The sequence below is a fragment of the Brassica napus genome, chromosome A2 (assembly GCF_020379485.1).
Source record: "Brassica napus cultivar Da-Ae chromosome A2, Da-Ae, whole genome shotgun sequence".
NCBI lineage: Eukaryota > Viridiplantae > Streptophyta > Magnoliopsida > Brassicales > Brassicaceae > Brassica > Brassica napus.
Window position 1 is genome coordinate 19174542 of NC_063435.1, and position 27478 is coordinate 19202019.

A 27478-nucleotide genomic window follows, 5' to 3' on the forward strand; every position below is an offset into this window, starting at 1 on the left:
ATTGATCAATAGAGCAGGAGTACAAAAGTAATGGTTCTGTAAACCCTATAGTTTTAGCTACATGTTTCTATAGCCGAAAGCGAATAATAGTTAATCCCTTTCTTGTAGGGTTTAGGGGTCTCTTTTATAGCTCATTGTACTCAAAATTTAAGTTAGATCATTCCATATTGTATCATGAAATACGAAAAGATAACCTTTTAATAAAACTATCCATTTTATCGGAGGCATGTGAAAATATGACTTGGAGGCCGCAATTATTCAAACAGGAGAAGAAGTGAGGTTTCATGCTCTAAACAAGAAGAATTGCTGCCTATATTACTTATCTTTAATAGTTTTTATGATTGCACTTTTTTTGCAGGCTATTTTATGAAAAGTACAAATATTTATTAAGTACGAAACAGTTTAAATGAACCTATAAAATCATATATATTAGAAGAAAAATAAAACAAAATTAAACTTATAAAACTATATACTAATTAATTTCTTTAGTGAATTATATGTAGTTAAATCAAAACAAATGTCAGACATATTAAATAAATAAATTAACATAATTATTGACACAAATTCAAATAAAATATTTACAAAACTTACAAGGTACATAAATTATTTACAAAAGTATAAATTCTAAACCAAAACTTATTTTGTACTAAACTCTAATTTCATTTTTTATTGCTAGATATGGACACATTTATTCGAAACCAAGAACCGAAGCAAATAAAAACGAGCTTTGGTTGGAGTGTAAGATTTATCCGAGCAGATCCTATATCTCTAGAACTGAACAATTGAAACCGAACGAGTCGGACCCAAAAACCGAATGAGTATCCAAATTTCTAAAATATATATACTTATAAATATTAAATATATTTAATTTTAAAACAATCAAATAATTTTCATTATTTATAAATTGAAATACCAAAAAAAATACAATTACCAGAATACTTTATATCCTAAATATTTTAAATTATCCGGATTATCATACAATTATCCAAAAATCAGAAACAATCTGATATTTAACCCGAAAAATCTGAATTTTCCTATTTTTAACACGAATTAATTGAATATTAGCTTTGCTATCCAAACCAAACAAAATTTCAAAATAACTAAACCAAAACCGAACCAAATTTTCTAAAACGATTGAAGAATCTAACCGGAATCGAATGCCTAAGGGCATGGTTAACCCCGGTCTTTTAGTCGGAATTCTTAACTTATGATTTAACACTTTTTTGTTTTTTTTTTACATTTTTCAACTAAAAACGACTTTTATATCTCTTATTTAAAAAACAGTTATTAACTTTTCTCAGTTAAAATCTAAAAAAAAACTAAAAACATCTCTTAATCGAAGCTAAGAATCTCAATTAAGAGATTGGGTTAATGATGGAGGCTACTTAGACCACCAGCATTAATGAACCCCTGGTTGGGGTTCATAATTTGAATATTTTATTATTTTTTTTTTATTTTTCGTTTGTTATTTTTTTTTTTTTTAAAAAAAAAAAAAAAAAATTGACCAATAGCGGGCCGCCACGTGGCGTGGGGCCCGCTGAACAGTAACGATCCAGGTTCACACAGAAGGGGCTTGGAGAGCCAGGATCATCACTATTACATATTATAATAATTTTTTTTTTTTGAAAAACGTGTGAACCCCCCTAGTGAACCTCCAATGCTCATGCTCTTATTGCTATCATTTAGTGCTCTCTCATCATTTTTCTTAACATTAAAAGCTCTTTTATCCCCATCACCAATCAGATTTGACATTCATTCTTTCATCTCAAAGTTGAGTCACAATTCTTATGTTTCAGAGTTAATTTTTACAACAATGTGTACTTATGTCAAACTTTTAATCCTCTAACAAACAAAACTTCAAAAGAAAAATAAATTGCAAAGATAATAGAAGCATGGATGATGTTTCACGAAATGTACCACAAAATCTGGGAAGATTCGCAAGGGCTAGTAAAATCGTATGTAACACACCAAACAATTGAGTGGGAAACTTGGTTAATCGAAAAAGAGATTACATTTCAAGGTTCCATGTGGTTTCTGCAGTCAATTTAGGCGTTTTCACTTCCTCCGCCAGATTCACAGACGCACATACCTGTTTGAAAACAAGAATCAACAATCAAACCTTTCATCGTGTTTGTCTAAACATGCACTAAAGCTACTGCAAGAGAAATCGATACACAAACACCCACAATGGATCATGTCTTATGTCAAATAAGCCTATGCATCCCATTAAAACTAACACTTATGTCTCAAGTCACTGATAGATATAGTCTCTTTCGTAATATTTACCTTGAAAGATCCAGTGGATTTGGAGGTCCTGGACCACTCCATACCAAGCAACTTACTAGACGTCTGATAAGTAGCCTTGACAACATCATCACCATAAACTCTGCGAGAAACCGCAAAATCCCAGGCGTTTTTCGCAAAGTCATAGCACGGCTCGAACGTAGCAATCTTCCCATGAGCGTAAGTATACTTAAGCTTACAGTTGTTTGTTCCCACCATGTGATTAACAGAGAGTTTGTTAGAAGGATCAATCAAAAGGCTCCCATCCACGATTGTTCTGTTATCAGCTCTGCTATGTATGTAAGTCAGATTCAATGGCTTCTCAGCAATCCTTACTGTGTTCATGAACTGAAACCTAACATCCTGTAACCACACAAATGGATTCCCTAGGAATAATCGTAAGCAATCTCCATGGAAACTGAAATCAATCAAAAGAGGAGGAAGGTGAAAGAGTTACTTTCTTGGGGACGTTGTACTCGACGATGAAGAAACCAGGCTTCTCCACGGCGAGAGAGAGGCCGTTCAAGGTAGGCCCAGCGACGAGGGTTGCATCGGTCATGGTGGCGCGTAGCTTAAGATCGCCGGCGTTGAAGGCGAGGGAACCAACTCCGGTGCTCTTGTCCCCATCGTACTTGCCTTTGACTGAAGCTTTCATCATTTCGACTCACCCTAGAGAGAGAAAGAGTAGAGAGAGAGAGAGAAAGAGAGGTTTGGTTTGGTGAGAGCGGCGAAATGAGAGAAGATAAAAAAAAAAAACACACGGTCTTATTCTCCGCTTCGTGCCTTCTTCATTCGCACGTGCGGATCCCTTTTTTTGCAAGCCAAAAATATATTGTTTCGTCAATAATTTTTGCTCAACAAATACCTGAGAAATTCATAAATTAATCTATACTATTATTTGCAACGTAAATTTTTGGAATCGAACTCTCACGTTAAAAGTTAAATCGGTTAATATCTATACTATCATTAATGAATTTGTATATAATTAATTTTATAATCAAAAACAAATTTTAATTTATAATATTAATTTTATTTTCAAAAAAATAATTTTTACATTGTGTTGTTATCTTAAAACATATTTTTCAGTTATAAAATTTAAAATAAGATATAAAACTATTTATAATAATTAAGCAGTTAAAGTTATTGTTACCCTTAATAAATTTTATATATAATTAATTATATAACTACAAACAAATTTTTATTACTAATATTAATTTTCTTAAATAAGATAATTCTTATAGATTATGTTGTTATCTTAAAATTTATTTTTCAATTATAAAATTTAGAAAATAACAAAATATATAATTAAACATTAATCAACTAAATTTGTATAAATATATTTCCTAAAATATATTTAATATGTGAATGTTTTCTTTTAAAATTTCAGCATAATAATAAACATATATATTTTATCAATTAATCATCCAACACTCAATCATTCAATTACAATTACAGTAAAAACTCTACAAAATAATAATATTGAGATTATGGCATTTTATTAATTTATAGAGTTGTTAATCTAAAAAAAATTCCTTTTAAATTTATTATATTGTAATATATATTTTTCTAAATAAGAAGAATATTTTATTTTTAGTGTATATATATTAATTATTTTTTTGAGTCGAATTTATGTTGATTTTACTATATTATTTAGTGTATATAAAATATGTTTCATAGAATTTAAATGTGATTTTGGATATAATTTTACTAAATCTCATAAAAATATATTAAGGTTAAAAATATAAAAATAATTTTATTTTGAATATAAGACAAACAATATATACATATATATTGTGTATATATATAAATGATTAATTTATAATTTTAATAGGACAACAAATTTACATAATATTTTCTAAAAAATATTATTATTTCATCGATTTGTGTTATATTTTGAACCGGCACAAATTGGAACTAAAAAAATTATTAATTTATTATGTTTATTAAGTTATCGATTATTAATTCATAGAGTTCTATTATATATACTAAAAATAAAAAAGGAAGCCCGATACATAGGAATTTCTAAGCAATATGTAAACACTTATCAATTCATTTTAATTCTTTAATCAATATATAAAGACTTATATGTTCATAAGAAATTATATTATATTACATTAATTAAAAATATTTCAAATAATACATTAGCAAAATATGTTTCCAAACAATCTAAAATAATACGTTCCACTTTTTAATAGATTTTATTTTAATATATCTAAGTATAGATGGATTGAAAGAAAAATAACTAAAACAATGAAATAATTTTGTGAAAATGGAAAATTCCAAATTAACTATAAGTATGTTTTTTTTGTGGATTACTCCATTAAAATTGACAAAATATATTAGCCTACTTTATTTTTATAAATATAAAAATACATTCATTTAAACAAACAAAAAAATATAAGATAAATATTGCAATATACATGATATTGAATACATATGTATATAATATTCTTATAAATATATATTTTCTAAAATAAATTAAAGATCACAAAATATAAAAATAGCATAAAGATAATTCTGCAATTTATAAGGACGGATAAAAACAGATTTCAAACTGGACCAAAACATAGAACCCAAATCCGTCCGACCATATAAATAACCGATCCGATCATTCATGGCACTATGTATGACCTCTGGAATGGCTTCTCCTTTTTTGACAAAATCAAATGGTGGATTCGATGCTGAGACAACTACCACATCAGATGAAATATTTTTAATTATTGAGTCATATACCACTTCAGCTTGCACGTCATCAAAGACTAAACTGTGGTTTATAAGTTTAATGACTGGCTTTAAAGAACAGAAAAACTTAAAACATTTGATTATTTGAATTACAAAAAGTTTACTAAAAAATTAGTCGTAATGAAAAATAATATACTAGAGCAAATTAATCTACATGAAAAAAAGGAAAAGATACTGAATCTGATAAACAAAGAGTTTTGATTACCAATCATTGTTATAACTATCAGAGTTTTGATGAAAGGTTGAAAGAAGCACGTGTATCCAACATAGACATAACTCCCTTTTTTCGAAGTATCATAGGCATAAACTAAAACTATTATATTGTAGTATTTCTTTATACAATCAATTTTGTATTCTTTTTAATTTATAAGTCGAACAACTATAAAAGAATTTTAAAATGTACCCTTAACCTCTTTAATGTAATGAAATCTGACAAGTGTTTCTTAATAATATCCTCCTCCGATGCCAAATCTTTTTCTCAGTATCAAAAAACACAGCAATATGGCAAAAAACTAAGCATGAGACGGTCATCGGCTAATACTTAAGTAATCGTCAAACGACGAGCCTCACGACTTGGTGGAACCAATCAGACAGGAACAGGCAAACCTTTCTTCGCCATGCCATCCAGAATATCGTTGAGCGCTTGGCATACTCCCGATATCTGTGCACATAGCTTCCACTCTTCAGTCATTAAAAAAAACATAAATATCTGTTAAAGAGAAACAGAACAAGGGAGAAAGAGTAAACCTGATGATCCCATTGTTGTAGTTCCTCAATGTCATCTTCAAAATGTATCACAGCCTCCTCCTGAACAGATCAAAACTCATGTAAGAATCTTCTTGATAATGAACAGTAACAATAACTATTTTGAAGGCTAACATAATATAGTAACAAAGTGCTTGTCGTGTTGCGAACCTGATCGATGGAACCTCTCATTCTGTCTTGGCAAATCATATTGGATGCTATCTTCTCCGCCTTCAGTAAGAAAACGTATGCCATTAAACACAGGACAGGCGAATGGATAAAAGAGGATTAACATACTGATTTCGAATATTACCTTGATTGGGTCAATCCCCAGCAGAGTTCCCAATTCATCAAACCTAAGATACAAACAAAGAATTGAATTTACGAAATCAAGCAAGTCTCATAAACAAAAAAAAAACAACGGTACAAGATATTAATCATACATCTTACTTACCTTATGTTAGTGTACAGTTTGCTTGCACTTAAAAGGTTATGCTCAATCATGGCACGATCAAGAACAGTGGATTTGTCAGGCAAAGATGCTTTCTGTTGAAACCCAATAAAGGCAAAAACATGTTATGAACCAAACAACTTAAATGATAAGCAAAATAAAACTTCCAAATATCAATAACAGTCCAGACCTGATGTGGCCTTAGTTCTTCTGCAAAAGCATCAATCTCTGGTTTCCTTAAAATCCTTTCCAGATACACCTAGAAAGATACACAGAAATCTGAAGTTAGCACGTGTTTCTACTCTTTCAAACAACATGCGGCAAGTAAATTGTATGTTTGTCTAATAGAAGGAAACAATAGATAGAACCTTCTGCAGGATGGGATAAATCTTCAGCTTGGAGCAACGCTCATCCTGTTGATAAAGAGATATTGAGAATTAAAAAGATAAGTGAGAAATGACATTATACTAATAAATAATCCACAAGGAGTGTTACTTTATATAAAGTTGCAAGAACACGAGAACGTTGAGGGCCGGCTCCAGCTAATATGGTGCATGTGACAGCAGCAGATAAGGCTTGCTCTAATGCATTCTCATCGATCTCTCTACAAATATTAGGCAACACTTTAGAAACATCAAAACTTAAGAGACATTTCAGAAAAGTTGCAGCGGGGGGAGAAGACGATTTACTTACTCATCGCCTATGTGTCGTTGTTCAATCTGAGATATGCCGTAATACCGAAGTGCCGCCTCTAAGAACTTTCTTTTCATGTCCAAAATTCTAGCATAGCAAACCTGAAAATGATAAATATATATATTAAAAAAAATAAAAACCCTGAAAAGACACAGGACATAAATTCTTAATTTAAGGAGGTCAGACCTTGTATTGCAAATTCAAAACTTCATTCTGACTGCTGCTCACTAAGAAAGAAGCTTTATTTATATAAGTCTCTGCATTTACAGCATCATCATCCTGCCGAGCACAAAAGTATTAGAGAACCAGAATAATGCTCTTACACAACATTGTAACCTCAGTTTACCATTAAAATTTACAATCTGTGAGAGCCATAATAACACCATTATTACCATGTGGAAACCCATCACATACAATCTACAAGCTTACAAATACATGAAAAAAAGAAGAAAACCTATTGAAAGGAAAGGCAAACCTCGAGATACAAACGAGCGATTTGGATACACTTGGAGAGCTTGAAGTTTTCGTCAACGGCCCTGAATAAGAATGACACAAAAAACCCAGAATAAGCAACTGAAAAGAAGCAAGGAAACAAAAAAAAAAGCTATAGAACATACCTCATTCCAGAGTCGAGATCAATGCCACTCAACATCTGAGCAGCTCTTGACCATTCCTGCTCTGATTCATACAAAGCCGCAAGCTTTTCTCTGATAACAAGAGCCTACAAATCCACAACAAGGAGATTGTAAAGCAACACAAGTCATGTTCGTTTGGTTGCCGCAGTTTTCGGCATCAAGGCGTCAGCGTCGGCGTCAGTGTCAATGAAAACAGTTGTTGTTCGTTTTGTAGACGCCGACACAGACGCAATTTTAATCACAGACGCAGATTTTTTCGGCAATCGACGCGAGGATGCAGCGTTTAGACGCAGACACAGTATCGGCGTGAATGAAACGAACAATAGTTTATTAAAAAAATTGACGCCGACGCAGCGAACAGCACTACTGACTACAATGTACATTGTCTCTAAATAAAACCCAATAGAGAGATGCAGGATTCTAAAAATCAAAACCTGTTCCTCGAATGAAACAACTCTTGGCTGAATCTGGGTGAGCGTAAAGAGCGCAATCTCCTTCTGCGTCTCTGCTTCCAATCTCCCGAGCTCTTGGGCGAAAGACTGCAAAAGCTGCCTCGAAACCACCAACGGCACGTCATCCGATAGAACTGCACGATTGTTTTTTGGGAATTGTCAGCGAAACAGAACCAATTTGCGACGGAATTCGAAGAGAGTCATTCGGCTTACTGTGATCGATGAAGTGTTTGGATTGGAGAAGATCGTTGGAAGAGATAACAGAGGAGAGGATGAGTTTGTACTGTTCGATCTTCTGACGCTGGTCACTGATTGCTGAAGCGTTCCTCAAGGCTTCTTCCATGCCTTCTTCGCTCAAACCCTTACAAATTCTCTTTTGCTTTTCGGCTATTTATTAAGATTAAAAAGCCACGAAAGAGGCCTTTTTAATACTCCCTCCGTTCGGATATAAGTGACGTTCTACAACATTGCACACCAATTAAGAAAACTAATGTAATATCTATTTTAACCTTATTCATTAGTGTAGTATCATTATTACTAGAGACCATTATTCAGTCAAAATGATGTTGATTCCAACTTTTTTTAGTCGTGACATAACAGTTTCACATACAAAAGCCTTAAATGCTTAATTAATTCTTTTAGTCAAATACGTATATGTGGTGTTGAACTGAAAAAGAAGATATGCACGAACAAAGAAGATTTCTTTGTTAAAATTCTCCAAAAAATTTAAGCATGGAGCCAAAACTAAAATTTTTAAACTGATAATGGAGCCAAACCAAAAAAATTGCTTATGCTATATATTGACATAAACAATCGACTGAATCACAATCACTTATGGATTCTAACTTTGATTTGAATCTTTCATATATAGCCAATGAAAATGAGTTTTTATTTGATCTAAATCAAACACCAACAAATGAAGAAGTAGATGCACTCAATAACGAAGATGATGATGATGATGATGATGATGATGATGATGATGCACTCGTTAACAGTCACGTCTATGCAAGCGATCTTTTAACTGAAATAGATCAAGGTATGAGTTTATGTTGATTTGTTCTAACAATTATGTATAGTCATGTTTACGTGCAATTACAAGTATACAAGTCAACAAAAGTTGCTGGTTTTGTTTGTTTCTGTAATATAGATGCGTTTTCTAAAATAGATTATGTTTGCTTTTTTAAATAAAAACTGTATACAATTAAATTATCGAATTGTGGTTTGTTTCTAATAGAATTTCCATGAATAAACTTATACTATGTATATGTGTTGTTAGTATATTTCTGATTTTCAGTTTTAATAAATTATTTTAATTGTCAATATGCAGAGATAAATAATGACATAGAGATTTCAAGTGGCAAGAAGAAAAATCTCTCGAACACAGAAAGATGGGCAATCTATAATGCTTTGTTGGAGAGAAGCCATGATGGGAATCTGAAAAAAAATACTACTCGAGAAGTGTCTGAATTGTTTCTGGTATCTATCCGAACCGTGCAACGGATTTGGCAACAAGCAAAAGAAACTTCAAATGGTGAGGCAGTTAACGTCTGCCACAAAAAATCAAGAAATTGCGGTCGCAAGAAAATTCCTCTCAACTTGAATCAAGTTAAGAGTATTCCATTTCACAAGAGAACATCACTTCGATCGCTCTCAAAGAGTTTGGGTATTGCTACTTCAACGTTGCATAAACGTGTCAAGGAAGGTACGCTTCGTCGTCACACTAATGCTATCAAACCAAGTTTAAAGGATGGTAATATAAGAGATAGGTTGAAGTTTTGTTTCTCCATGCTAGAAAAAGACTCTTTGATTCGTGAACCAAAATTCGTCAATATGTACAACATTGTACATATTGACGAAAAATGGTTCTACATGACAAAGAAAATGGAGAAGTATTATTTAGTTCCTGATGAAGAGGTACCGCATCGTACATGTCAAAGTAAGAACTACATTGAGAAGGTGATGTTCTTGGCGGCGATGGCTCGACCGAGATTTGACGAGGAAGGAAATGAGACATTTTCTGGCAAAATAGGAGTGTTTCCTTTTGTTACCATGCAACCAGCTAAGAGGCGAAGCAAAAACCGAGACGCTGGAACCCTAGAGCTAAAAGCATCAACTTCTGTGAAACGAGAAGACATAAGAGCATGTTTGATTGAAAAAGTCATTCCAGTAATTCATGAAAGATGGCCAGTTGAAGATCGGGGGAAGACTATTTTCATCCAACAAGACAACGCAAGGACACATGTCCAGTGTGGTGATCAAGAGTTTAAAGAGGCTGCCTGCAAAAATGCGTTTGATATACGTTTGATGTGTCAACCAGCAAATTCACCAGATCTAAACATTTTAGATCTCGGATATTTCAGTGCAATCCAATCATTACAGCACGAGACATGTCCCAGAACCGTAGCAGATCTTGTTCATGTCGTGGAAGAATCATTCGAAGAATACCCTGCTGAAAAGGTTAATTATATTTTTTTGACCCTTCAATCGTGCATGAAAGAGATCATGAAAACTGGAGGAGACAACAAATATAAAATCCCGCACATGAAGAAAGCTACACTTGATAGAGAGAACCGTCTTCCTCTTCAAATAAGTTGTGATGTCTCCTTGGTTCAAAGCGTAATGGCTACATTAGCATCTTCATAATTTTAGTTTTAAGATTGTTGAACTCATCGTTAGAACTTATTTATTTTTCAGATTTTTTATTTCTCATTTTGTTTTGTTTTTATGAGTTTACTATTTTGAAGTATTTTTATTTTAAAATTATTGAGTATTATATTGTGTCTATATGATCAAATATATCTTAAGGTCATGTGATCTAAACAATTATTAAAAAAATTGAATGGAACAAAGAAAATAAGGAAAATAGAAACGTGAAACTATATTTCACATCTTTATTATGATAAAATAACTTGCAATACAAGAAGACATTATTTGATCTTAAAAAGAATGTGAAAGATAAATCTTCAACATTTCAAGTAAGGCTTCTTCAATTGCTTTGTTAGGGTGAAGCTCTTCTTCATCATAAAAGAACAATTTATTCAAATCAAAATCACGATTGACACGAAAACAAACTCTGTCAACTGGTAAATCATCTTTTTCTTTGCTCTCCTCGTTCTCCATTTTAAATTGATAAGTTATACAGATTGAAAGAGACGAAGAAGAAGATGTCGTAATATATAGTGGGTGGTATAGTTAATTTTAGTCGATCACTATTACTTTTTCATTGTTTGGAAATATATATATTTCTCGTAACACACTACAAAAAAGTCAGCAGTTTGAACTTTTGACTAGAATCTGATATTAATAATTGTAAGGGTAGAAATAGTCTTTTGTTGTCACTTTTTGCATAGAATTTCGTAAGCGTCATATATTCTGACACAAAAAAAAAGTTGTAGAACGTCACTTATACAAGTTACAGCTAACAAATCTCTTTGTTTTTTTTTCTGCTTTATATGAAGATTAAATTAGCTAACTACAACATAAAAGTACTGTATGTTGGTCTTTTACCAAAAATTATTCTTTTTATTAAAATAAATTAAGTGGAGTAATAATAATAATACTAAAAATAACCAGCAAAGCATACCATATAGATTTTATCTTTATGGGTTAATTTTTAAATTTCTTGATAAAAATATTTATATCTAACCTATACTAAAATGGAGATATACTCCACTCTAAAGCTATCCACGTCAGATGAAAAAATCAACCACTAATATTGCAGCAATCATCCATGTCATTTTGATTAATCTTTATTTGGGCTTCGTATTTTATTTGGGCTTTTTCTCTTATTTTTGCTTAATTTTTTTTGGCTTCTCTTGGCTTCAAGGAAAAACGAAATCGTTTTTCTTCTTTGACGCGAGTCACACGACTGTGGTGACCTTTCGCGATTCTTCTTTCGAACTGAAATGGTGTTATTAATGGCTGTGTGATTACTCGAATTGATTCACCTCTCCACGATTCATCTTCAATATTTGGCTTAGATGTGAAAGGCGGTGTGTAAACAGTATAAATAGATGTGACTTGTGAGATCCCTCTCTTTGAACTCATCTTCTCTTCAATCATCAATCTATTTTTTCTTAAAAGCTTGAGTTCAGATGATTCTGGTTTCGTTTTATTGATTTAGAAAGTTTTAGTTTATATGATTTTGTGTTCGTTTATTGATTTTTTTTAAGGTTTATGATGTAAGATGATGCAAAGTAACTCGATATTTACTTTATGATGTTAGAACCGATTAATCGATTTAATATTTGTTGTAATTTGTTTCATCTACTCGAGGCCTCTCGCAGGCTTCTAAGGATCAATCACCTTTTATCGTTTTAACTCCTTCCTACATATCTTGCAAGAAGGCCCAGTTTATGAGTTAAATGGTTTGATTCCGAGAAGCAATCCAACCTTCAAGTTTGCTGACGCAGACGTTTCTATTAAATTCACGGACCAGACAGCTTTCGTGGAGGTCACGGACCAGACAGCTTTCGTGGAGGTTACAGACACAACTAAGCTGATCCTGAATCCCGAGGGAGAGCTTCAGGTTCCGCAATACGAGTAGCTCATGTCACTTGCCAATACCATCACTCATTTTTCAGGTTTGAATAGCTAAAGCTTCACTACAATCACACTATTTAATAAGTAGCGTTTATGTTTATCTTGGTTAACAGATATAGTTGGAGAAATTAGGAGCAACAAAACCATGTACAACGAAGACACCCAGAGCACCCAACACCGCAAGGAAACCATAAAGTTTGATGATAGGTATTTGATATTTTGCTTCCATAAACTTTTAACGTGTAACTTATATGTTTGTGCGAAGTTTAGTGTACGATAAGATACCTCTTTCCAACCATTTCAGGGACAAGCCTGTCTGCCTCAGTGTTGTTGATGGCCTTTCTGCGGACCTAGACACACAACTACTAAGCTCTGGCTGAATCCCTGAAGTTACAGCTTTAGAATATTTATTTAATGACTCTGCTTCACTTTTTTTTATCATGTTCGTTTCCAGGTACAGTCTTTGCAGTATTCGCTATGATTTCCTTAGGTGTGAAGACTCTATTCTCAAAGACATAGTAGTTTCTTGCTGTCCAGATTCCCCAAGTAATCCAAGGAAAAAGGTTAGTCGCTACTCCTAATGGTGGCAGATTAGTGGCCGCTGTTGAACCGATGAAAGCTTCCGCGAAGGTGGCATGAAGCCTTGGGTCAAAGGGAGAAGACCAGATGTGTGAGCTCCATATCTGTCGTGTGAAGACACAGTGAAGAAACAAATGGTCTGTGGTCTCTGGTTCTCCGCAGTGGCGACATGAGATGTTGTTGAGGATGCCTCGCCTAGCCAAATTTTCTCCAAGCGCTAGTGCTCCTTGCATTATCTTCCAGAGAAATAGATGTAGCTTTGGTGGTATTTTACTAGCCCAAATGGATTTGTAAAGGTTCTGATCTGGTAGGGGTCTCGCCTCAACTCTGTTAGCAGCTAACTCCATTGATGCAGCAACATAATATCCAGATTTCGCAGTGTAAACTCCTGACCTCGATGCTAGCCAGACAAACGAGTCCGGAACTCCCATGATGCTCGGTTTTACATTCAGTATGTCAGTCAGATAATTAGGTAGCACTTCCTTGATTCTCTGAATGTTTCAGTCTGTATTTCCTCGACATAAAAAGTCCGCCACAACTAGGTCCTGATGTTCTTCTTTTGCAGGTCCTATGGGTCTGGTCGGAAGAAGGGGACTCAGCCAAGGATCCTTCCAGATTCTAGTGCTTTCCCCATCACCAATGGCTTTACCCAGGTTAGTTGCCAGGAGGTCTCTGCCTGCAAGAATTCCCCGCCACCCATGGGATGCAGACTTCAGAGGTTCTACCTCAAGAAAAGACACCTTGCTGCAGTATTTGCCTCTAAGAACTCTGGAAAGTAAACAATCAGGTTTCGAGATGATCCGCCAAGCCTGTTTTGCGAGTAAGGCCGTGTTAAAAGCTTGGATATCCCTGATACCAAGACCTCCTAATGCTTTAGGTGCAGTGAGTGTTTCCCAAGCTACCCAAAACATTTTCCTTTTTTTCCGGGGACTCATCCCACCAGAATCTTGTGAGTGCGGATTGAATGCGCTTACATAGACTCACTGGCAGTTGGAAACAAGTCATCGTGTATGCCGGAGTGGCGGTGAGGACCGACTTTAGCATAACAAGTTTACCGGCTGGAGAGAGTTGTCGGGAGCACCAGCACGCAGCCTGTTGTCTTATACGATCCACTATACCAGTGAAAAGGTCTCTCTTCCGTCGACCGAAATGTTCCGGGAGTCCTAGATACTTTCCTACTCCGCCCTCTTTCTCAATCCCGAGGTGTGATTTAACACGTTCCCGTATTACCTGCGGGGTCATGGCTGAGAAGAAGATGGAAGATTTAGAAGCATTAATCATCTGTCCCGATGACCTTCTGTATTTGTGAATAATTTCCATCAGCGAGATACAACTAAGGTCGTCTGTGCCAAGGAAAAACATAGTATCGTCCGCAAAAAGAAGATGATTTATTTGCGGTGCAGGTATCGCCACTCGCAGTCCTGAAAGATGTCCGCTGCGCTGAGCTCTTAAGCACAGCCCGGAGAGCACTTCTCCGCATAAGATGAATAAATATGGGGACAGCGGATCTCCCTGACGAATCCCTCTAGACATCTCCATATTCATCTCCCTCGCCACAGCTCAACCGAACGCTTCCACCAACTCTGACATCCCCATTTGTAGTCTGTTTTACTGATGCAGCTTGGCAGGCTGGATCAAAGAAGGCAGGCTGTGGATGGATCTTCACGGACCACCGGGATGCGTGGTTGAAGCAGGGAACGAGCACCTTCAACTACACTTCATCGCCACTGATGGCTGAGGCTCTCGCCGTCAGAACAGCTCTCCTCAATGCCCTCGAAGCGGGCTATACCAGAATCTGTATTAAATCAGATTGTCAAGCACTTGTTGCGATTATCTCCTCGAAAAAACACCCGGCGGATCTCCACGGAATCACTCGGGATATCGAGTTTCTATCTCTCTCCTTTGATTGTATCTCCTTTGTTTTCATTTCCAGAAACTTGAACTCGGCTGCTGACGCCCTTGCAAAATCATCTCTGCACTCTGCTCCCACCAACTAGTTTGCTTGGTTTGGGTTTCATCTATATTATTCAGTGTTCAAAAAAAAAAAAAAAAGTCTTTGCAGTATTTGGAATTCTACAGTTACATGGTGTTTCTATCACAGTCCTCTCTATAAGTGGCTTCATAGGGACAAAAACATTTGAATGGATCACATGTATTATTAATATTTCTATCTTGAGTGCAGTTCGAGCTTGAAAATTGTTGTGTCAAAGCAGTAAACCGGAGAAAGAATAAGAACATGTACAGAGTTTGGGTTCGTGGGAGGTTCCAAAAGCCATTTCTAAAATAAAGAAAGGGAAGTGCTGGTCCAACTCTTTTGCGGCTCTTCTAGCATGCAGCTTCTTTGCATAGTGCATCTTCTCAACTTCTCATTGATCCGACCCTCTGTCTCAGTGTGTTTGACGGATAAGTCAACCACCTTCCCTAAAGTTTGAACGTTTGGGGTTTGGAACCAACAACCCAAAAAAAACTTTTTTGTTAATAATATTTTGAGATTGTTTGTTGTAATGTCCAAATATGGGAATCATCTGATATAAATTGAGAAATGCTTCTTCTAGAGGGGATGAGGATATGAAGATATCCATCTTCAAGCTCGCCAGTTTCTTGATCTGATTCTTTCTGATTGCTCATGTTTATTAACTAGAAACATCGAACTATTTTATACTAATCAGAGAATCCAATATCATGTGAGCCTTCTAGAGGGGATGAGGATATGAAGAAATCCATCTTCAAGCTCGCCAGTTTCTTGATCTGATTCTTTCTGATTGCTCATGTTTATTAACTAGAAACATCGAACTATTTTATACTAATCAGAGAATCCAATATCATGTGAGGTTTCACTTCAATGGGTGCTTTCACACAACACACATGCAGATACACATTTAATAAGAATTACAACATGTACATCTACTTTCTAGGGTGTTGTACTTCTGTTATCCACATACTTGCGTCAGAGGACTCATCAGAACCTATATATTTGTGACAAAAAAGTATTAAATCATTTTTAGTGTTGCTACGTACGGAAGAGGTTGTCTGCAAGGGCTATGGAGATGATAAAGTTCTAAGATAATAAAGAAGAGGTGAATAAATAATTAAGAGAAAATGTGTACTGGAAATCACAAAAGAAAACTGAAATGTTCTGGAGTTTATACACGTTTATTAATTTTAGTCTGAAGATCTTTAGTGATGTTTACAAAACATGATATAAATATAATTTTTGTAAATTGTTTCAAAACCTTAATAACAGTTTTTTCGTATCTTCCATCGTCTATATTTAATTATTAACATAAAATAAACATATCATATTGACCATATAACAAAAAGTGACATTTTTTCGTATATTTTATTATTTGAATTTTAGAAAATGACTATAAATTATTAATACTATTCAAATTCCCACATTAAAGGTTGTGATCAAGGGTTTAAAAATTGTATTGTAGAAAATATAAATAATCGTAAAACATATGAGTGAAAATTTTCATTTAATAGATATTCAAAAAAACAAATATATATATATATTAAAGTATATACCATATAAAATATAAAAATATTTTTATTTCAAAATTTTCATTGATGATTTGCAGTGAATATTCAAGAGCTGTTATAAATTACTAAAATTATTAAAAGTCTCACATTAATTTCTTTTGTTATCATAAGCTTACAATTTTTGTTATAAAAGATGCATAAAATCATAAAACCATACGATTAATAATTTTCATTTAATAAATATCTATATTAAAATACATTATATATTTATGTTAATATCATTTTTTCCCAAACAAAATTTCCTAAAAAAGTAATTTATGTTACTATCATTTAAATTTATTTATATCTATACAAAATATATAAAAATGATTGTTTATATTTATTTACCTATAATTTATCACCAGTTTATCACTTTTAACTTAAAAATGTCTATTGGAGATAATTTCTCTATAATTTATCATTGGTCAATTTTACTATTTAATTAAATGCTAAATATATAAAGATATGTTTCTTAATATTTGTATTTTTTAACCCAAAATACTTATAATTTGAAACAAAATAAATATTAAACATAATAATAGATTTTTAGCCTACAATTTACTGTTACATCTCAATCATAACTTACAAAATACTATCTCACTTATATATATATATATATATATATAAATTATAAATTATAATAAATATAAAATGAACCACATAAGTTATTATATGATAATAACTTCCAGTACAACAGCATGAATACTCAGAAAGAAATGATGTAATGCCACACTAAGAAAAAAAACATAACTAATTATCAACATAGCATGGTTTATTTAGTTTTAAAAAAACATGTATAAAATTTAACTAATATATTTATTTTTAATTAATAAAAAATTATATTAAATATTTACTCTAACAATTTAAACTATTTTTAAATATTCATCCCGTCTGTAGTAAATGAATATTTACTCTAAGATATGTGGTATAACATAAGAAATAGCAAATTATCTTTTAAATTTATTGGAAGAAACAAAGAAAATAGTAAATGAACTATTTAGTAAAACTGCTTAAATACAAAAACAAAATATGCAAAATAAATTCAAGTTCAAACAAAATAATTTATATAGTAATAGGATAAAAACTAAAAATTCAGATGTACTAACCGCGCATAGCATCATTTACCAAAATAATATAACAACATTTGAATCCAATAACATCAACAATAATCATTCTCTTAAAATTAGATGCACTACTCTTTACATATAAAAAGAGTTACAATACAATTTTACCAGAAATTACTATCTCAAAATAAAAATACACAAGTTTAATTCAATTTAATAATATTATAGGAAAAATCTGGGCGTAGCCGGAAAACCCTCTAGTACAAATAAAAAGAGAAGTAACCGGTGCAAAAGTTATGTTAGGATCCAATGATCGTATCATCTCCCCCAATCAGTCTTTTTTTTAACAATGTTTTATTATTCAAATTTAAGATGGTGTAGAAATCTAGATCAAAATAGAATACATAACAAACACTAAATTTGTATGAAAAACATGTACAGTCTTAGTCAAAGTGTCTTATGTCCGGTTCCGCGCTTTTGGTATATGTGTGATCTTAAAATCCTGCAATCTTCCTTGTAGTGTTGATATATCCGCCAATTATATTGAAAAACTATGCCATTATGCTGGGTTCTGAATCAATGAAATTACATTCTTGCGGTTAGTCCCAAAATGCTGACATGTTGAAAATTGTATTTTGTAAAGTCCATGATCCATCTACCAAACAGATACGCTGCAAGCATAAGACATGTGTACTGGTTTACAAGGTGTTCTTTTTCTGAGCTTTTTGAGTTCGCATCAAACCATGGATAACATTCACTTTGAGCATGTCTTATTAGCTCTAACGGATCTCTTGAGATTTCACTAAACAATTTATCATTAAAAGTTTTCTAAAGATACCAGATTATCCATGGATACGAATCTCTCTCTAGCTCTAGATTTTCTATTTCATTATTTCTCTAGAACAAATAATCCAAATTAGAAAACATACTTGATATAGGAACGATGGTGTCAAAGTGAGAGCCCAAGTTTGTAATGCAGGTGGGCATTCAAAAATTACATGATTGATTGATTCATCAGATTCTCCACATCTAAGGAATTGCTTATCACATTGCATATGACGACGTGTTAACCTCTTAATGACTGCTAAATATCCAGAAGCCATCTGCCATACTAGATGACACATTTTTGTGGAGCATTAATTTTTCAAGCAAATGCTTGAAACTTTGTGATACTAGACTATGATACCATTACCTCAGGTTCCTGGCGGAGGATATTCCTTGCAACCCAATAACATGATTTCACCGTATACAGCCCACTTTTTGTGTAGCTCCAACTGTACTTGTTATCTCTGTTTGATTGGTTTATGGCCAAAATTTCAATTAACGGTATATCCTCTTGAACTACCAAATTTTCCACCATTTCAAAATTACACACTTTTGGCAAGCTATGGATTACGTCACTCACTGTCATATGTGGATGAACTACTGGCACAGAGGGTCGAGATGGTCTAACAGGAATCGTAGGGATCGAAGGGTCTTCCCATACTCGTATCTGGAAACCTAAGTGTACCTTATGTATGATCCCCAAGGATAGAGATGTCAAAATCAGTTATACTCATGAGCTGGATCAGCTCATCTCGATTATTTATGAGTATGAGTTCTATTTTAGGTTCATTTAATAAATTATTTTAGTGAGTGAGTTTAAAGTAGATCACAAGTTATATGAACGATCTTTAATGAACGCCGGATTAATAGTATTCTGGGCCGGAGCATTGAACTTATCTGAAGTGGCTCATTTTGTACCAACTCATGAGCTTAGTCATTTTTATATTTTGGATACTTCTATTTTCTTATGTAAAAAATATAATTTCTATCTTAATCATATTTATCTTGTAGAATTAAAATGTAAAAATAAAAAAATAGATATATATAGGAAATTAAAAAAAACAATATATATATATATCTTTAAGTTAAAATGTAAAACAAAATATTCCTAAGAGATAATTTCTATATTACTCGTAATTTTACATTAATATTTATATTTATTATTTAATATTAATGTTTTGGACTTTTTCATATTTAAATTTTGAATTATATTGCAGAACTTATTTTAATATTTTATTTTATAAAATTTTTTTATTATATTATTTTTATATTAGATCATGAGTTAACTCGTTTAACTCACGGTCAGATGATCTGAGTTCGAATTTACATATTGAAGCTCATATAAGAAATGAGCTGAGCTAGCTCATGAAAAATTCAAGCGTACTATGAACTAAGTTGAATTGAGTGAGTTAAACTCATTTTGACATGTCTACCTAAGGACAATAAAGTCCTAGCTGCCATTGAACTCTTCCATAAATAAGAAGCACTCTCAGCTGCTGTGCACGCAAAGACGAGCATAATCGATGGTACCTTCCGCATATAACTATCGCGGGAAAAGAATCTAGAAATTGTATTAATCTCCATAGTTGTTTTGATAGTAATGCCAGATTGAATTCATGAATTAATCTGAAACTGACACTAGAAGAAAAAAAAAGCTTTTCTTAGCGGACGAAAAACGCTATCTATCGATACGATAGCGGTTTTTGAAATGATGTATCATCGTCCGTCATAGTAGGTCAAGCACTTTAAATAGCGTTTTTTGCACTATTATCTTATTGTTCTATACGATATCGCTTTTTGTATGCAATTAAATATTTTTTTAATAGCATTTATTTTTTGCTATTATTTATATTAAAATAATTTAATTTTAAAATAATTTAATTTTAAAATAATTTATTTAATTATTTAAAAATAAAAATATAAAGTAGAAATCAGTTTATAATTAAATCTGTTTGTATTTATAAAAATTAAAATTTGTTTTACATAGTTTACAATTGCAAATTACAATTATTAACTAGCCCTAGTTAAACCAATTTACTATAGCTAAACCTATCTAAACCTAACCAAGTTCTTCCTCAATCTTAGCTGCCACCGAAAGGGTAAGGACGATGGCGAGCTTGGAACCATACTTCTCCGACTCATCTTCTTCTTCGACATATTTCTTCTATCACTACTTAGCTTCAGATTCTCATCTTCTTCTTCTTCTTCTTATCTCACTTAGGCTCTTCAGTTTCCTCCATATCTTCTTTACCATCTTCGACGCCGTTGCAATGTTTTCTCTGACACCTCTTATCATGTATTCTCCAAAACCTTGCTCTGATACTCCAAGCTTAGACTGTTTTCTCCAGCCTTTAGTTATCTGAAACCTTTGTACAAACCAAAACAATTTAATCAAAGAATCAACTATTAACGAACAAAATTATCAGAATTTACCTATCTTCATCGACTGATTGAGAAGTGGTGAGTTTGAGAGAGAAGAGAGGTGATATGCAGAGAGATTGAGATTAGGATCGAAATCAAAACAAAATCATAGAGAGATATAGGTATGGTATCAGACAACAATGGTGATGACGAGCGGTGGTGGTGGTGTCGGACGGCGATGGTGGTGACGAGCAGTGGTGGTGGTGGTGACAAGTGACGGTTTCAAAAGGAGAAGGTGACGAGCTTCACCAAAAAGAAGAAGATTGCAGAGGACCAGAGGTTATGAGAGATGAACAGATGAGATTGCAGAGGATTGTGAGAAGATTGATAATTTAGTTTGAGATCTATGAGAAAAATTGCAAAGATCGTGACTCGTGAGAAACAAAAAGAACAAAGAGATAATGAGAGAAAATAATAATAATATCCGTTAGATTGAGATCTATCAACGTTGGAGATTAGTAGTTTAGTTATCCTCACTATTCTGAATTGGATCTTCCTATTGGTCAACGTTTTTTCCTCTTTATTTTTGTTCTTTGTTGTACTCTGTTTTCTAAGATTTAATATATTTAATAGTTACTTTTATTTTGTGGTTAATAATTTAGTGAATGTTATAATAGTGGGTTTAAGATTTGTGCTTAAATTTAAAAAAATATAAATTTAAAATTCATATATAGAGTTTATAAAACTAATGATATGAGATTACAAATTGATTAGATTTCACTTTTAATAAGCAATTTAAGTCAAATAAAAATAAGATTAATAAACTCGACAAAAAACTATGATTAATAAAATGATTAGATTTCACTTTTATAAGCAATTTAAAATTTAAAGCTAAATAATAGAAAATATTAGAGTTTTAATATTTTAGTTAGAGTTTAGGGTATATGACTAGTTTGGAGTATGATATATATATATATAGGGTTTGAGGGTTAAAGGATTGCAGAATTGATTTAAGATTTTAAGTTAAAGTTTGAAAATAAATTTGAATTTGTTTTAAGAATTAGATTTAATTTTGAAAAGTTTTTATCTAGAGCTTAGTTTTAAGGTTATGAGTTTAGAATAGAGGTTGAGTATATGGTTAAAGGTTTAGGGTATTGAGATTTGCAATTAATGTTTTTAAAAGAAATAACTTTTGAGTTTATATCTAATATTTTAGGTTAAATTTAAGATTTGATGTTAGAATATTAGAGTTTGAAGTTTGTATTTAGAGTTTATGGTTTAAAAATTTGTTTAGGGTTTAGAGATTTAAAAAGGCAAATATAGCATTTTTAATTATGTACTATTAAAAATACGCTATCATAGCATTTTCAAATAGATCACTCTATCATAACATTTCTAAATATACAAACGCTATCTAAAGTTAAGAGATATGTCAACTATAGAAGAAAGGCAAAAAACACTATCTTCTACTGCTATCAAAACCTTTTTTTCTTGTAGTGTGATACCCCCTTCTTCTTTTGGACAGAACAATTTCTCCCACTATGTCCAGCGCATTTTTTGTTTGGATTGGTTCGAGCTCCAATAGAATGTTCAATGGCACTTGCTAATTTTTCTTAAGTTTCCAATGAGAAAAAAAAAGTAGAGAAGACATAAATTGGCAGAGCTAAAACTATAGCCTTTATAAGGTACAAAAAGTTTTAAGGATCCAAAATCAAAAATATGTTTCCTAACGATAAATCTAAACTCTAAATTAAAATGGAAAAAAATGTCCATTACTTTTAGGGGGTGTTATTCAATCACTGATTTCAAATCAGTTATTAATGTCTTATAATCTATCAAATTTTAAAGTTTTAAGTTGATAGATTCTAAAATCTCTACAGTAGACCTCAGATTTTGAATTCATTCATTTATTCATAAGAATCCATAAGAGATGATTTGAAATCAATTTAAAATACAAAAAACACTAGATTTTAAAAGCTGAATTTAAATCATTCATTGAATAACACTAGATTTTAAAATAGAATTTAGAATCACCATTTGAATAACAGTGGATTGTGTTTAGATTTAAACTCTATTAAAATACATGATTGAATAACACCACCTTATATTATATAAATAGTATTCTCTTAAAAGATTAGGTAAAATTGTGCTATTAATTTTTTGTTAGCTTGGTCCCTTATACTTTTTTGGTTGTGATTATATTGATTCTATATATTATTTATTTTAGAATGATTTGATTGCGCACACAAGTGGAAAACACAAAAATAAAACACAAAAATAAAAACTGATTATCTTAGTAAGAAAAATAGTGGAGAAAAAGTTTGAAAAAGTATTTTTTTTGAAAAATTAAATTATATTTTAATTTCTCTTAGATTTGTTTTTATTTTATTGTACTATATAAAAAATATGTAAATTAAAAAAAAAACCAGATTTTCCTTAGGTCTCTCTGAGCCTAAGCACCGCACTGCAAAAGTATTATAAATATTTTCAATGGTTAGTTTGTGTAATAACCAAATTTGGAGATAAAATTAAAAATAAAACATTGATTTTGACATAATTAGATCTCATAACATTTTTACCATTGTTTCCCGATTTTGTCCCTTTTTAAGCTGGTTCCTAGTTACACAAAAGAAAAAGAATCAATATAAAAATGTATGGTGATATTGATTACCACATCGACAACAAAAATGAATATGATATAACAAACTGAATGGTATAAAATAAACTAAACAAAATAGTATATATACTGAAATTATCAAATATCAGATTATATAGAAAAGTATAATGTGTATACATGCTCAACATCTACAACTTCTTTTAATGTTCATATGTATCTTATAGATAGTAAACAACAATAAAATAAAACTATAAGCATGTAAACATAACTCTTTCATTATATAAGAACATTGAAAATAATAAGACTATATCCAAAACACTAATCACTAAACCCTAAAAGGAAATATAAACTCTAACCGAAATATCAAAATATGCACATAATACATAATATGAAGTATTATAAAATAGAATAGTAACAAACGAAATAACATAGTACATATTTTTCAAATGTTAAAATGTATATGATTGCATGGAATGAGGTAATGCTTACCCCAACGTCAACCCAAACCTTCTATAATCTAAACCCAAAATACTAATCACTAAACCCTAATCCAAATATCAAAATATGCACATAGTACATAATACGAAGCATTGTTAAAATGGAATAGTAACAAACGAAATAACATAGTATATATTGTTCAAATAGCATAATACATCCAGAAATTTACAGTACAAACGAGTGGTAGTTGTTACGGTGGAAGAGGTGGTGACTGATATCAAGGAGATAGATAGTGGTTGTTTTGAAAGATGTGATGGAAAAAATATGAAAGCAAAGATTACAGATTTGGTTAATAATTAAAAGAAATGATGACAATAGATACGGTGAGGCCCAAATGATTTTTTTTTTTTTTAACAAAAAGTGAAGGTGGATTGAAAGAAGTAGTGATGGTGGTAGGTAATCGAAGAAGAAGAAGTATATACAGTTTTTAACCGGTAAATAGGGATAGTATAGTATATATTGTAATAATAGTGGAGATTGTTTATTTTTTAGCTAGATACCTAATTATGATTTATTTTATTGTTACTTAGACCAATTTCCCTATTTTCAAATTGTCGTTAATTTATTATGACAAATGTGGTGTGTAGCTCAACTATTTATAATTCATGTTCTGAACATTAACATATTTCTAGTGGCTCTTAACACTCTTACAAACACAAAGTGTAGAAAAGGACGAGGAGAAAGACATACTAGGTAATGTAGAAATTATTATCTTAGAAATAAAAACCTTAAATGATGTTCGACCGCAAGAAGTTTTAAATTGAGCATTGAAGTATGTTCGAGTGCCCGAAATTTGAAATTGAGCATTGAATTATGCAATAACCGCTAAACTATGGTCTTTGATAATTGATTGATTACATGAAACATTCTCAAAATATTTACGTATATGATATATAAACTTGTGAAACCTCTTATTTGATCAGAGTTTATGCTTGTGCTTGAATCGGATAGGGTAGCCATGAATTTGTAGCATGTTTCAACTGAGTGTCTTGTATAACCACAATTCGCACAAATTGGCTTGTTCAACTGCTTATGAGCATAACTGAATTGCATTGATTTAGATTATAGAAGAGATGAGACATAAATTAAATGAAATTGCATTCTGAATATGATTAATATTTGTATGGCTACGGTTTTTTGATCAAGCAAGTTGTAAATCTCAAATAGTTCCGCTTCATGTTTGTTCATGATTATTGTGTTTCTAATGATTGCATAAAAATTGTTTAAGCTAACCAAGCACTCCTTGATTGAGCGACAAGATTTGTTGAGATAGTTGATATGTGAAATATGAAATTTGGACATCAAATCTTTCCATATTTTTTCATAGCATCATTAAATCGTAAAAGGATTTTGTATTTCTTCTAAGGAATATGATGAGTATCCAACATAAACATTAAATTGAATCTAAACCAGGTTCAAAAGTTAGGACGTGGCTGAGTTGGCCTAACTACAAAACCATCTATATATGTGATTGTATTTTTTTCTAAGACTACAGTCAACATAATACATCAGTTATCGCAATTTTTGCCGTCTAGTAACTCACAGATTATCACAAATCAAGGATTATCTCTATTTCTAATGAATAATGGAGAATTGGTGCTATCTGGAAAAATATGGGAATGTCATTAGAGGATCTTGTGAAGTTATTTTGGAGTAAAGGGGGTTCTTTAAAATGACATTGTTGCCATGGTTAACTGACGTGGAGACTTGGAGCGATCACCACTACTGATGATCCACGCTCTCAACAAGTTTTATTACTGATTCCTGGTGATTTGACCAAAAATCTATCACAAAGTTTGATAAAAATCGTTGAAAATTTTAGGTTCTTGAAAAGAAGAAAACAAAGAAAATAAAAATCAAATGAGGTACAAGATTTGTACGTCATCGCTCTAATATTATGCAAGAGAACGAGCTCGATCTCAACGAATCAACATTAATTTTTGTTTTTCATGATATTGAGAACACATACAGCTACTCTCATTATATAGAATGAAAGCGACTAACATTCAGTTTACATTTAATCTAGTATATGATTTAGTTACACTGATTATTAGGTTTCACACTCTCCCTCTACTTCAATCTGGTGGTTACTGTAGAACCTAAAATCTACACAAAGTATTTGATAGTGATTGGGGTTTGATCTAAATAAGACAAATGATGTAGGCAACAATATCTTTAGAACACAATGATGTTAAATAGTTTCCAATAGGTGAAAATGGACTTTATTGATGAATAAGATCAAATACAATGGATTGAACTAGATCGACTGATACAAACGAGATCGGTAAAGAAAGAATCTAAAAGTGGGAAGACAACAAGATCGGTGTAAGTGTATAGCTCTCTCTAGGGTTTTCAACATGTCCTCTTATGTTTCCATTACTCTTCCTTTATAGTAAGCTGACTTCGAGACCCCTGTGGTAGCTCCACGATCTCAGCTTCTTGTTGCACGATCTCCGCGACCTCGACGACTCCTTCTCGAGCTCGTATCCTTGCTACGGGCTACGGCCCTTTAAGGCCCATGCCTTTGATCGTGGTCCATTATGGTATTGGCCATAATTGGGTCCAACAGTTACCATGGATGCAAAAAGACCGCCGCCAATCCTTAAATATAGAAATAGAAGCAAAAGATTCTCATCAAGCTCACTACAAAACACACATGTTTATCCGTCCTCAAGCTCACTTATGTAGCATGTATTTTACCCACTTTTAGCCATGGTATATAAGTGTTTTTAAATACATTATAGTTTTTTGGAAAAAATTTAGTATGATTTCAGATTTTGGAATGCTTTAGAGGAAAATAATGATTTTGGTGCATTTTGGATATAAAGTAAAAAATACCCGTAACTGACCATTGAACAGTCCGGTGGTCGATGATTGAAGATTATACTCGATTGACACACTTTGTGTTTTTGATCGACGGCGAAGCGCACAAAGATTAGACTTGCTTCCAGTTAACTTTTAAGCCCAAGTCCCACAAGAATTACCAAATTGTCCCTGACGAATTTTAACTTAATATTTATGTGCTCTACCATTGTTCTAGGCAACACACGCTTTCAAACTTTCTTACACAGCAAAATACTTAGAGTTTTAGGTTTGGAGAGAAGATCCAAAACTCCTTCAGAGATTTGTGATTGAAACTCCAAGTTTTTTTTCTACTTTATATATTCTATGCAGTTTTACTATTGTCTTGTTATTAATTGCTTAGCTATGTCTCAGTAGTTCTCTTTGTTAGATTTAGGGTTCAGATATTCATGAGCGATTAGCCAAAAATATAGAATTCCTAAGTGTTGGGATATCAATCAATTGAACTGTTCTTTAATGCATGTGTTCTAGAGTAGCTTAATCCTTGTCTATAGATATTAGGGCGCAAGCGGAAGAATGGTCTTTTGTCTGATCTGGTTTACACTGTGCTAGGATTGCTAGAAACAAGCGACAACTGATTTAGTTAACCTAGTGAACAAGTCAAACCC

General features: G+C 32.3%; 2 protein-coding genes and 1 long non-coding RNA gene across 4 annotated transcripts; 1 reads left to right on the top strand and 2 right to left on the bottom strand.

The window, feature by feature from the left end:
- Positions 1 to 1856: 1856 nt before the first annotated feature.
- LOC106430399 (outer envelope pore protein 24B, chloroplastic) lies at positions 1857 to 3033 on the bottom strand. Its single transcript, XM_013871191.3, has 3 exons — positions 2741 to 3033; positions 2287 to 2646; positions 1857 to 2089 (listed from the first exon to the last, which is right to left on the bottom strand). The coding sequence occupies exons 1-3, from the start codon at positions 2939 to 2941 to the stop codon at positions 2009 to 2011; spliced, it is 642 nt and encodes a 213-aa protein (XP_013726645.1). The 5' UTR covers positions 2942 to 3033; the 3' UTR covers positions 1857 to 2008.
- Positions 3034 to 5412: 2379 nt separating this feature from the next.
- Positions 5413 to 8436, bottom strand: LOC106430403 (COP9 signalosome complex subunit 4). 2 transcript variants are annotated; one of them, XM_048759390.1, is made up of 14 exons: positions 8214 to 8436; positions 7983 to 8134; positions 7531 to 7634; positions 7389 to 7449; positions 7100 to 7192; positions 6914 to 7014; positions 6716 to 6824; positions 6589 to 6633; positions 6411 to 6479; positions 6224 to 6315; positions 6083 to 6125; positions 5941 to 6000; positions 5773 to 5832; positions 5413 to 5686 (listed from the first exon to the last, which is right to left on the bottom strand). In XM_048759390.1, exons 1-14 carry the CDS (start codon positions 8341 to 8343, stop codon positions 5612 to 5614), a joined length of 1194 nt encoding a protein of 397 aa, XP_048615347.1. In that variant the 5' UTR covers positions 8344 to 8436; the 3' UTR covers positions 5413 to 5611. The 2 variants fall into 2 exon arrangements, with proteins under 2 accessions (XP_048615347.1, XP_048615344.1); XM_048759387.1 differs by having other exon boundaries at positions 5413 to 5706.
- Positions 8437 to 8673: 237 nt separating this feature from the next.
- LOC125587953 lies at positions 8674 to 15712 on the top strand. The gene is made up of 3 exons (XR_007324347.1): positions 8674 to 12583; positions 12656 to 12749; positions 12847 to 15712. It is a non-coding gene; the product is annotated as an uncharacterized LOC125587953 (long non-coding RNA).
- The last annotated feature ends 11766 nt before the right edge of the window (positions 15713 to 27478 follow it).